Source organism: Pantherophis guttatus, chromosome 4 (genome assembly GCF_059756535.1).
Source record: "Pantherophis guttatus breed Tessera chromosome 4, ASM5975653v1, whole genome shotgun sequence".
Classification (NCBI taxonomy): Eukaryota; Metazoa; Chordata; class Lepidosauria; order Squamata; family Colubridae; genus Pantherophis; species Pantherophis guttatus.
Window position 1 is genome coordinate 92,365,033 of NC_142066.1, and position 13,408 is coordinate 92,378,440.

The window sequence follows — 13,408 nt, forward strand, 5'->3', positions numbered from 1 at the left end:
GATAGGTACAATATTAGTTGTTTGCCAATCTTGGGAAATTTCACCCGTTATAAAAGACTGGTTAAACAGACCAGTTAATGGTCTAACAAGCATCTAGAAGTTCCTTTAGAACTCTGGGATGAATAAAGGGGTGAAATCTACTTACCTTCCCTATTGGTTCAGAAGTGCATGCGCCGCCACCTCTAAAAACCCTGGGAAAGAACCTGCACAGCTAGGACTAGTATGATCCCCCAATCTGATTTTGTTACTTTGTTACTTTACTACTTCTGAAAAGACTGAGCAGAAATATTTGTTTAAATGGTTTATTATAGCCAGGTCTCGCTTAACATAAGAATTATTTGCATTTTTAATTTTTGTGATTGCACAGTTTTTTCTCTCTATCAGCTACATTTCTGCTATTTTTTCAGATGTATGTAAGATGGTAAAAGAGATAAAAACAGCATATTAGCAGATACATACATCTGATATGAACCAGATTAGAAATAATTTTCTTTTGCTTTTACTAATGCCTTAATCTCCTTAATTAGGGAACTAATTAAGGGGATTTCTTGATTAAGGATGATTAGGGGTCTGGAGGCTAAAACATATAAAGAACAGTTGCTGGAATTGAGTACGTCTAATTTAATGAAAAGAAAGAATAGTGGTGACATGATAGCAGTGTTCCAATATCTAAGGGGCTGCAACGAAGAGGGGGTCAACCTATTTTCCAAAGCACCTGAAGGCAGGACAAGAAACAATGGATGGAAACTGATCAAGGAGAGAAACAAGCTAAGGAAAAACTTCCTGACAGAATAATTAATCAGTGGAACACCTTTCCTCCAGAAGTTATGAATGCTCCGACACTGGAAGTTTTTAAGACGAGTTTGGACAACCATTTGTCTGAAATAGTATAGTTTTTCCTGCTTGAGCAGAAGACCTCCAAATTCCCTTCCAACTCTGTTATTCTGTATTTTATTCTGACTAATCTGCTTACCTTAATTTTTTAAAAACAATTTTGGATAATATTTTGAAAGTATCTGATGTTAAAACAGTTATCTAGCTCTGCAGATGATCTGTATATATTTTTATTAAAGGTATGTGTATCTGTCTTTGTTAGATTTGCAGTGGGTCTGGAATAGTAGATCTACGAACAGGAACTGGTGTGACTGATACAGGCCGAACAGTTCTTGACAACAAAACCACATTGCTTAACACTATGCCTCCTCATTCCTCCCCACGGTCACGTGATTATAATCCATACAATTATTCTGATAGTGTTGGTTCTTTTAATAAATCAGCTTTAAAAGAGGCTATGTTTGATGATGATGCAGATCAGTTTCCTGATGGTAAGTCTGTCACAAACAGAATTGGGGAATGGGTATATTGGGAGGAAAATTAGAATTATTATATGAACTAAGGGAAATAAATTATATATATAGCAGGAAAATACGATATTCAAGAGCTTTATGTGAAAACAAAGTTTTATTTATTATAAAAATTAAATGTAACATCTGAGATGCATCTGTTAACACTTCATTGCCAGATTTGTTCCCAAATAGGACATTGTATAATGATAGTAAACAAAAAACAATTGTACTAGTAGAATTTAATGGAATTAAATGGAACTTAAGAAAAAAACTTCTTCCAGTAAAAGACATTTGAATGTTCTTATTTTATTTTCCAAAATGAAATTTAATTCAAAAATACATTGAAGAAGATTTATTAAATAATAAAAGGTAAATCTGGCATCTATTCCTATTCAAAGAGTATAAAAGACATTATGGCTTTGGAAATAAATAAACAGCCACCTGAATAATGTTGATTTCCAGTCCCTCTCAATACATGCAATGCATAATCATTATTTATTTAGGTAACTTTTATATGGACAAAATGAGTATGCCCAAGTAAGCAATCTAATATACTGTACTTTATTAGAGTTTTGATTAAAATAGCTCTTTTCAAGTCACACTTGACTCATCATAGATACTTCCATTTAGCTTTCTTTGTACCAGAATTGGTCTGATACTACCTTTTTCTAGTGCTTTTCATTTTATATTACCCATGCAGTCATGCAGATTTTATTTCTAGGATCTAAGGTTCATCTTTTTCTGAAAGATAATATAGTATTTCCTACAATATACAATAGGAATTAATTCTATTGATACTTTGTTAATGCAGCCTAAGAAGAAAACATGGCATATTTTAAGTGTCTTTTAAGATTTCCTTCCGATAAAAGAGGAGAAAGGATCTAAATCTTTGGTTCTTAAACTGGGGTGATTACCCTCAAGGGGTAATTTGGGCATATTTTCAGTTTGGGTTTGTTTGTGACTTGCAGGTCCTGTTTGGGAGTGCCATTGCTAAGATGCTTGTGTAAAATAAATAGTCTGATATTTTTGTGGAAGTAATAACATCTTAGACCAGGAAAGGGTAAATAGGATAAAAAAAATTAAGAACTATTTGATGTGAGATCAAATTCTGGGACACGTATATTTGTTTTCATCCATAAGAATGAATAGCCTAATAGGTAAGGATCTTAAAGTGATCACTGCAGAAACTTCATCTTCTTTTCTCCCCATTGATTTGGCCTTAAAAAGTAGCTTCATTAATAGCACTCTATAGAAAGAGATGGTCCTCTTACTGTAGTCCTTTTTGCTTTTTTTTTTTCCCAAAAAGTCTTGACTCCCAGTAGGTGCTGAAGAGAACATCTTTGTCCATAGTAGGAGATTTTAATGATAAATGCCATATTTTGTAATAAAATATAATATCGGGATTATGTTCCATCTTATGGTTTTTATCTATTGTTTCATAAATATTATATACCTTCACATGTAAAGTAAAAAGAATGGTTACTCTTTTTACTAATTAAATAATTTTACTTTTTCTTTTGCTACAGAACCTTCCCTGGACCATTCTGATCTAGTCGCAGAATTGCTAAAGGAATTATCAAACCATAATGAGAGAGCTGAAGAACGGAAAACTGCTCTTTATGAGCTAATGAAATTGACTCAGGAGGAGTCTTTTGGTGTTTGGGATGAGCACTTCAAAACAATTCTTCTTTTGTTACTTGAAACTCTTGGCGACAAAGAGGTAAATCTCAAAATGGAGAAAGAAAAATCATATAACAGTTTTTTGCTTACCCTTTTAAATTTATAACTTGCCTTTATTTTCACACAACTCAAAGTGGCATACCTAATGTTCTGATATTCCCTTTTGGCCACAATAATAACATTGTGAGCTGTGTTGATCTGAAAGATAATAACTACAGCAAAATTTTCCATCGGGCTTTCATAACTATGGCACGACTAAAATTCACAGTCTCTGTTTTCCAGTCTAACACCTTAACTGCTATATCATTTTGGCTCTCTTGAATGTCCCTCTGGTATGGAAATTCTCAGTCATCCAGGTCATGGTTGTCCCAAAGATGCTTTTTCAAAGCTTTTTCGTTTGTCATCCAGAACTAAAGATGCTTCTTGGATGGGAAGCAAAAAGTCTTCAGGGAAACACAAAGGAAGTCAACTTGCCTTTTTAAAAAGCACCTTTGGGTCCCCCTTGAATTTATGTCAGGATTATGAACTTTAAAAACAGTGCATATTGCTTTTTATGTCTGTATTCTTTAATACAGACAATAGAATACACTTTTCAGCATCTCAGGTCCATAAAAGTAAAGTGTCTCTTAATAAAGTGTATCACAGTCACACCTTGCAGTTACAATAAGATTATAGTTTATTGTATCTTATATAGATATGGAGGATCCCGGATCTACGCACCTTCCGCCGCGCTCTTAAGACCTTTTTATTCTACCAGGCAGGCCTGGCCTAATCTTTTCCCTCTTTTTAATTACGCAAATTTTAATTGGTTATTTAAATGATTGGGGTTTTAATACGTTTGGGCCAAATTTGTTTAATTCGATTTTACTTTGTTTTTAAATTTTGTATCTATGTATTTTTACTGTTTGGCTGTTCACCGCCCTGAGTCCTTCGGGAGTAAGGTGGTATATAAATTAAATAAATAAATAATAATAATACTAATAGCTACTATTTTACTAAAATAATATGTAATGTATAAATATTAAATAAATCTATACTATTCATTATCAAATTTGGTTGTGAAGAAAGAACTTCAATGTTTGGAATAAAATTTCAAGAATGTAATACTATATAGTTCCATTATCAATAATAATGAGTTGGAAGTTATATGAGCAAAACTAATGAACATTCCTTAAACTTTCAGCATGCAATTAGAGCCCTGGCACTGAAAGTCTTAAGAGAGATTTTAAGACATCAACCAGCAAGGTTTAGAAATTATGCAGAACTCACAATAATGAAGACTTTAGAAGCTCATAAGGACCCTCATAAGGAGGTTTGTATACACCTTTGTAATAAATTTAAGAATGTGACTGAAGTAATAATATGGTATTCAGTGAAGAAGATAGAGAATATAGGCTATTTTTTCATAAGACAGATTTCAGGAATTTAAATGAGAAAATCATATTTCCTATTCAAAACTATTCAAATAATACAGATTTTTATGAACAGGGGACATAGAGACCTTTTAACACCTGCTTTAACAAGGTATGAACATTTTATAATCTTTGATCATGGACCTCCTTGCTAAACAAGATCCTTATTATTTTCCCAACAGCATATAATTGTGTATAAAGTTTAAATGCTTCTAGGAATATTATTGTCTGTTCTGTCAGTTTTATTATTAAATAATAATATCAATATATTCATTAGTTTTGTTTTTAAATGTTACAAGACAGAAAATGTGGCAATTAATTACATTTCTTCCTATGAATTCATTTTAATTAGAAATAATGAATTAAGATTTAGATGTAATAGAAATTTAAAAATATACATATCTCATATTTTCTAGAATTTTTTCATTGTAAAATTAGTATAGTTGCAAAGTCAATAAAAGTTGTTGTAAAATATTTCCTAGATATATTAGTTCATTCTTCCAACATATCCAGATAAAATTTCAAGTCTGAAGCTATATTGTTTAAATATTGATACTATTGGAATGCTGCTGTTGTGACAGAAATTTCTATTGTAAAACAAAATATATTGACATTTAATATTCTACATATTGTAATACTGTGTTTCCCGAAAATAAGACATTCAAAAAGTAAGGCCTAGCCCAATTTTTTGGGGTAGAAGTCATATACGCCTTACCACAAAAATAAGCCCTAGTGAAGGTGGGCGTGGCCAGCACAGGAGGCAGCCCTTTCCTTCCCTGGTCATCTCATGGCTGCTCTTAACCGCAGCCTGATCCAGCAAGGGCTGGGAGTTCTGTCTCTCCGGATGCATGGAGATATTTCCAGCGCACTCTTGCTAACCCTAGCCCTGCCCATGGCGCCAGGCAATCTTGCAGCCAAGGGCCTCTCTGTTCTGCCAAGGGCCCCTCTGTTCCACAGCTCACCTCGTGGCTATGGAGCAGGCAATGACCACAGTTTGAAAGGGTTTCCTCTGCACCATTTCTCTTCTCTGCTTCACCCGCCTGCCCACCCACTGCATCTGGGCCTGCCAGGCACCATCCGCCCCAAACCAAGCAGCGGGGAGGCTTCCAGACAGCACCTATCTAGCACCTGCCACCCTGGCAAATGCGAAGCTAAAGCAGGTGGGCTCCTCCAATGGCCTTCCCACCCCCGCCCTGCTTGGGGGCGGCCCATACAAAAGGTGTGAGTATGGGTTGAGTTTGGCATTTCACCTTCCTGCCTTTTGCAAATTTTTGTCTGCACAACAAAAGCAGCAGAAGCTGTCAAAGTCTTTCTTTCTCTCCCCCAAACTCCGTCAGAAATGAGTCTTTGTGAGCACCGCCACCACCTCTTGGAGCAGGACTCCACAAGGCTTGTTGTGCTGTTGCATGCACAAACAGCAGCACCGCCACAAGCTTTGTCATACAGGCACAGCTGGCGTCCTGCCACTCACTTAGCCACCCGCCCCCTTTATCAAGGGGTGGGGCGGGAAGAAGCGAGACGCATGGAGTGAGGCCGTCTCTTCTCCACACACACCCTTGCCAGTCCTGGCAGGGCTCCCTGTCTCTCACTTAGCCACCCGCCCCCTTTTTTAAGGGGGATGGCAGGTGGGGCGGGGGAGAAAGGGTATTCCCAACTCCCGGACCTACTGGCTTCTTCCCAGTAGCTCTTTCTCTGCCTTTCAGCATCGGCTGTCAAAAACAAGGATTTTTGGGCAGAAAATCTTGCCCCACTCACCACCACCCAGGTGCCCTTGCTTCCTCCTAGCCTTTCTTTGCTTACCAGTACTTGATTTCCAGCTCCGTCACATTTCTCGTCATTGTGTGCAGGGAGACAAGTTTGTGGGACAATGGTAAAAAAAAACTTCTTGTGAGAAGTTAGAATTAATTGATTGAACTTTTTTTATGGTAGTCCCACAAACTTGTTTCCCTGCACACAATGGCAAGAAACACGATGGAGCTGGAAATCAAGTACCGGAAGGCAAAGAAAGGCTTGGAGGAAGCAAGGGCACCTGGGTGGTGGTGGGTGGGGCAAGCTTTTCTGCCAAAAAAATCCTTGTTTTGATGGCCGACACTGAAAGGCAGAGAAAGAGCTACCGGGAACAAGCCAGTTGGTCCGGGAGTTGGGAATACCCTTTCTCCCCTGCCCCACCACTCCCCACCTGCCACCCCCCTTGATAAAGGGGGTGGGTGGCTAAGTGAGGGGCAGGAAGCCCTGCCATGCCCAGCAAGTGGGGGGGAAAGAAATGGCAAAAAGAGTCCCATCTCACTCCACGTGCTCCAATGAAAAGCAATAGCAGCCTGGCTGCTTCCCTTCCCTGCCCTCTATGGCACTGGAAGCCAACTGACAGGCACATACTCAATCGCTCATTCATCCCTATCTTTCTCTTTCCCACTCATCAGCCAAGATCAGCAGGCAGATTCGGTGAGCTGAACGCGCCACAGCCGCCCGGGAGGAGAAGAACGTGAGAAATGGGCTCTCGCAGCGCCTCCTCTCCCTCTTTTCTTCCCGGGCGGTGGCAGTGTGTCTGGCTCACCGAATCTGGCCTGCTGGCAGCGGCTCTGACCCGATCCTGGCCAGCAATGCTACGGGCAAGAATTGGCCACACCGATCCCGCTTCATGGCTGCAAAGACAAAGCCTTCACCGGCCACTGCTCAGAGCTCCGGCACTGGTCCCACTCCCCCCAGTCCCAGGTCGACAGGGCTAGGACTGGCAAGAGTGTGCCAGAAACATCTCCAGGCGCCAGAGTGACAGAACTTCCAGCCCTCAGCTGATCTGCGGGCCACGGGCAACAGTTAAGGGGCTGAGCAGCCATGAGGTTATCGCGCTTGCTGCCTCCTGCAACTCAAAAAAATAAGACATCCCTGAAAATAAGGCCAAGCACTTATTTCGGGGGGCAAAAGAAAATAAGACCCAGTCTTATTTTTGGGGAAACATGGTACCATTTAAAAAAAAATAAAACTATGCAAGTATAATATTATTGGATTTCTATATTTTTCTTTAATTGATTAGGTGGTAAGATCAGCTGAAGAGGCTGCTACTATGCTGGCCACATCTATTAGTCCAGATCAGTGCATCAAAGTACTTTGTCCCATCATTCAAACAGCAGATTATCCTATAAATCTGGCTGCAATCAAAATGCAGACCAAAGTTATTGAAAGAGTACCTAAAGAAATTCTTGCTCAGCTTTTGCCAGAGATAGTGCCAGGTTTAATACAGGTAAGAAGATACAGAATCATGAACAATGAAAAGAATGTTGCAAAACTATTTTTCCAAAGTTTATTCAGTTTTTCAAGTAATCTTCTAACTTTATAGAATATTTTACTGAAATATATTTTTTTCAAACATGTTTTAGGATTATCAGTTTTATTTGGATTGATATGCATTTTAATTACTTCTTTTCTAGGGTTATGATAACTCTGAAAGCAGCGTTCGAAAGGCATGTGTCTTCTGCCTTGTAGCTATTCATGCAGTAATTGGTGATGAGCTGAAGCCACATCTTAATCAACTCACTGGCAGCAAAGTAAGTGACATGCTATACCAAGATCTGATTTTGACTTTTTCTAATCTGTGGAGATTCAAAAAAAAAAAGCGGGGGGGGGAGGGTCTTAGGACCAGAAATTTGTTCAGAATCTCAGTTTGGCTATTATTTAAATCTGGGACTCTGTTGTTCCCTTTATTTTTCATGAACTATGTTGATATATATGGAAAATGAAATGTTATAAATAGACTGATATTATATAAACTAATATGGTTGTTGATTCCTTATAAGCATTTGAATAAAACATAAATAGTTTAAAACTTTACAGCAAAATCATGGTAGCTTCATACAGTTATATTATTTCTGACTGTAAATTGGAAAGCTGATAGTTCAGCTCCTAATCCTCTATACATAAGCATCTTATAGGCATGTAGAAAAACTAGAATATTATAGCTTTATATTGTAAGATTTGTCTGTTACAGGGGTAGGTTCTAGATACCTTTACTACCGGTTCATAACAAGGCCGCGCACATGCTTCTGACGTCATCAGACACATGTCAGGGTCAGTGGGCGGAGCCTCCCGCTGGTTTTACTACCGGTTCTATAGAAGTCAGATATCCAGTTCTTCAACAATAGTTTGAATTAGGAGAATTGGGAAAAGTACCATTCAAACCAGTTGTCTTCAGTAATTTGGAGCTATGTGGAATGATAGACATTATTAAAAATGAGAATAATAAATTACATGCAATGATTTAATAAGCATGCTTGAAATAAAAGTTGCTAAAATGTTATAAAGAAAATACAAAGCATGACAGCATCATAATATATCCACTGTTTGGTCTTATAGAATAAACATTGTGCTCATAAATTTGCTGCCCTTTTTTCTCTTCAGTAATTAATTTCTGATTTAGAAAAAACAATAACTGCCATTATATCATAGATGAAATTTACCCTATAAAGCAAAATTAAACAGTTAATTAAATAGTTAATACTTAATTAATAGTTAATTAAATAGAATGCAGAAAAGTTATCTTAACATTGACATTTATGATCAATCTGTTGATAATATCCAATTACTGAGAGGCTTGTACAATTTATTTATTATTTATTTATTTAATTTATTTATATATAAAATTTATTGGCTGTCCATCTTACTATAGGGTAATTCTGTAATTACAGTTACATATAGTTAAAACATGAAAATCAGACATTAAACCAAGAAAAACATGGAGAGGGGAAGGCGGAGTGGGTGGGAAGTTGTATCTGTTATTAATCAACCACCTCCATTTGCTGTTCCCCCACTGGGGCCCCAAGCCAATCAGCAGAGCTACATCATTAGGCCCTTATGAAAAGATAGGAGGGTTGGGGCCAACCTCATATGCCTCCTCTGCCAGCCTAAGTGGTATGGGCCAATCCCAGTGGAGTGAGATTGGGATTGTATTCCATAGTATCAAGTAATATGCCAAACATACAGTATATTAAATTCTGAATAAAGAAAAATCTTATTTGGACAGAATTTATGTCATCTTTTGTTTCAAACTTTTTTAATGGTCGCTGCTATTTAAACAATTTTTAAATGCAATAATACTTATGTAGCTGGACCAAAGACCTTTAACCAGCTCTTCTATAAGCATTCAAAAAAACCTTTGAAATCAATTACAGGTAGTCCTCGGTTTACATTCATTTAATGACTGATGTTACAACGGCATTTGAAAAAAGTGACTTATGACCATTTTTCACACTTATGCCCTTGCAGCATCCCTGTGGCCGCATGATTAAAATTCAGACTTTTGACAACTGGCATATATTATAACAGTTACAATTTCCCAGGGTCATGTTATCACCTTTTGCAACCTTCTGTCAAGCAAAGTCAATTGAGAAATTCATTTAACAACTTGTTACTAACTTAATAATTGCAGTGATTCACTTAACAACTGTGGCAAGAAAGATTGTAAAATGGAATAAATTAAGAATGATTTTTTTAGTAACAGAAATTTTGGGCTCAATTGTCATAAGTGTACCTATAATAGATTTGATTAGACATGCATTTGACTGAAGAAAAAAAATATTATCAGTCATGGAATTATAATTACAAATTATAGCTTTTCACTTATAAAAGTCATGCCACTCAGTGTAAAATACCTAAGCTCTTAGGAAAAAATAAGGAAGTAAAATCAATGAAATTGTTTTTTTAAATCAAGATTGTGATGTTGTTTTAAAAAGATCTTAATTAGTTATCACAATACTAAAAAGTTGAAAACAAATAATTGACATCTAAAGCATGTATCAGTGGTCTGGATATAAGATATAGGACCATATATCAATAGTGTAGATATAAGAATAATGAGTTTCTTTTTATGTTTCCATCCATGAAGATTTAAACACTTCTGTTTTCAGTTTAAAATCAACCTATTTTCTTGTGCCATTTATACATTGCAAACTATGCTTTGTTAAACTATGGGCAGGATCAAAACATAATTTCAGATTTTGAAATTATCAAACAAACTACAGTTCTCCCAATTCAGAAGTCACAAATAATTACTTTAGAACTGAAAGCATCTATCTTTATACTGTAAATGTGAAGATGAAAAAAGGACTGTTATTCCCTATCTGTCTGAATCATTAAGTTATATTGATCATTATACAGTATATAATAAACTAAAACTATTTTGAGAATTGTTGCCAATAAACTTATTGTCCCTTAATCCTTTGAAAATACAACTATTGTATGTTTAATAGCTCTAATTAGGCTTCTTTCCTCTGTATATATCATTCCATTACAAATCTTTTTCATTGTTCTTCTACTGTTCGTTGTTCATTCATTGTTAGTTTAAAAAATTTTTTTTAAATCTAATATGAAATATGTTGTTGATACTAAATATGTTATTTACTAATTTAAATCTGCAGATGAAATTGTTGAATCTTTATATCAAGCGTGCACAAACAGGATCTGGAACAGGTGATGCCTCAGCAGATGTTCCAGGACAAAGCTAATAATCCTGAAATCCATCTTTTAACTAAGAGGAAAGACACATCAATAAAAGGAAAATTCTCAAATGCATTTTTGGAGCTTTTCTCCCTCTCAATCTTTTTCCCCCTAATGAAGGGCTGCTCAGCCTGCATATGACTGTTCCAGTAATTCCATATCCAAGGGAAAAGACAGTATTAATATCACTTGACTGAAGCAAATTATTTTTTTTAACTAACACATCGTGTTTTCTGTTTGCACTCGTCTGTGTGTCTTTCCATTGATGTTTATCAGTGTTAATGTACATTTTCATTTTTCAAAAAAACTAATTAAAAGGAATGCTTTCAAGTCTAAATTTCCTCATTTTTGCTCAACTGCAAAGTAACATGGCTTTTCCTTCCTGGTTTTAATAATCATTTTTGCGGAGGGATGCTTCTGCTTGGATGCACAAAGTGGGAAGACAGAGAATGTTGGATTGAGATGAACTGCAACTAGACCAGTCTCTATACCGAAGATACATCTTTATATATTATCATAATGCCAATAATATGAGCAGAAAGCAGTGTCCTTTTTTTTTTTAATTTGATTTATATGCCTATAGTCTTCTCCGGAGACTCAGGGCGGCTTATAATGCGTTAAGCAATAGCCTTCATTCTTTTGTATATTTATGCAAAGTCATCTTATTGCCCCCACAAACTGGGTCCTCATTTTACCTACCTTAGAAAGGATGGAAGGCTGAATCAACCTTGAGCCTGGTGAGATTCGAACTTACAGTAATTGCAGACAGCTGGTGTTAGTCACAATGCTTTTAGTCTGTTGAGCGACCAGGCCCATAAAGTTTGATTGATCAACCATTGAATGTTTGTCGTATAAACAAAAATTCAATGCATATTAGGAGGACAACTCTGTCCTCCTATATGGAAATCTATATAGAATATAGTATTGCAAAACTGGATAGTATAGCATCTTGCTTTCCTAGATCAGGGTAAGCAAAATCACTTAATGGATATGAATCACCTGTATCATCTTCAAGCAAGATGGTTCAGAATAGAATGCTTTGTATAAGCATGCTTGGTATGTCTACCATTTGTCAGTAGAATACTTCCTCTCAGCCTAATTATTGAAACCAATACTTCTGTTAATCCCATTCACATAAGAATATATGACAGTACTGCAGGAAACTACCACAATGATACGTTGCAAGATTGGAGATTGGTGCGCTGATTATTTTAAAGATAGGGGATGGGAAAACTCATGTATTACAGATCTTAAAACCACTCGTTTGGGAGTTTAATTTGAGTTGGAAAGTGGCCCTAAATTCATTGCATGGTTATTTTGAGATTATGTTGAACTGGTGTTATTGCAGCCATCTGGACTATAAGATATGGCGATGTTTTCAGGTTGTTTCTGTAACATTTTAAAAAGTTTATTGTGAATAATGCATCCTTATATTTATGGAATGAATAGTCAAAGAGAGAATGAAAATAAATCTATTTCTGTTTCTCAGACAAAAATACTAAGAGTCTTAGCTGGGGGATGAGAATAAGATCTGTATGCATCTCACAATACCTAGAATAACTCTTTGTTAAATTATCTTGTTTTAGGGATTGTGTATTTACAGGAGAGATTATAGCAGTGCCAAGGATGATAGGTTTTTCTGCTAGACTAAGATTCTCTCTACCTCTTCAGGGTGAATACTTTTGACTAAGCTGCTATCCATAATGTCTTGTGAAAAACATTGTCTATAAAATAATTATTTTTATTTTATTTTTCTTCTTTTGCTACTACAATATATGTTTAGAGTCTAATATCTTAACATGCAGCCAAATACTGTTTTTAAAAGAATTAATATCACAATTTGCTTATTACTTTGTAATTAACAGAATACTTGCAGCTATCTAATAAGAATTGACTTTTATCAGAAATTATTCTGACTGGAAAATATAAAATGTAATTATTGAAAATGCAATTTGCTGTTGCAAAAAGCTATTTGAGGAAAAAACTTTAGAAATAAATATAAGGGGGAAATTACATTATTCATCACTGGCTTTTTTAGCAGCTGCAAATCAGGAAAATAGTCGTTTCTTCCTCATTCTCTTATGCGTAACATTCTTTTTATTACTGTTCAAGTACATTGTGTATTTATAGTACACTGCTTACCATTGTGGATATACAGGCAATAAAGTGTATATAGCATTACTTGAAAAATTAAATTTTGTATCTATCTGTTTTTCTGCTTTTGTTTAGTGATATTGTAGGAGTAATACATTATAGTACTGGTAGTGACTTAGTTTATGTAAATATATTGCCTAGTTTTAAACTAAACCAACGAAAAAAGACAAGCAATAAAAAGCAACCCAGAAAAAATAAGATTCTGTACTAAAACTAGTCCTATGTTGTTATTTTTTAGACTAAAACTGGGCTTTACAATTTACAACCTAGTAGCTGGATAGCAGAAGAGCTACTTTGATATAATGGTTAAAGGCATCAAGCTACAATCTG

At 35.9% G+C, this 13,408-nt stretch overlaps 1 protein-coding gene across 50 annotated transcripts in view; it reads left to right on the forward strand.

Moving 5' to 3' along the window:
• CLASP2 (cytoplasmic linker associated protein 2) overlaps positions 1-13,119 on the forward strand; it is a 495,740-nt gene extending 482,621 nt beyond the window's left edge. For 47 of the 50 annotated variants that reach the window (XR_015734236.1, XR_015734237.1, XM_060686009.2 and 44 more), the window contains 6 exons: positions 1,097-1,325; positions 2,873-3,066; positions 4,210-4,338; positions 7,470-7,676; positions 7,864-7,980; positions 10,846-13,119. Coding sequence is in view for 48 of the 50 variants with exons in the window: in XM_060686009.2 (XP_060541992.1) it covers positions 1,097-1,325; positions 2,873-3,066; positions 4,210-4,338; positions 7,470-7,676; positions 7,864-7,980; positions 10,846-10,932 (963 nt within the window). In the remaining 2 variants the exon portion in view is untranslated. The remainder of the gene's footprint in view (positions 1-1,096; positions 1,326-2,872; positions 3,067-4,209; positions 4,339-7,469; positions 7,677-7,863; positions 7,981-10,845) is intronic. The other 3 variants (XM_060686008.2, XM_087894105.1, XM_087894101.1) reach the window with 1 other exon arrangement.
• Positions 13,120-13,408: the final 289 nt, after the last annotated feature.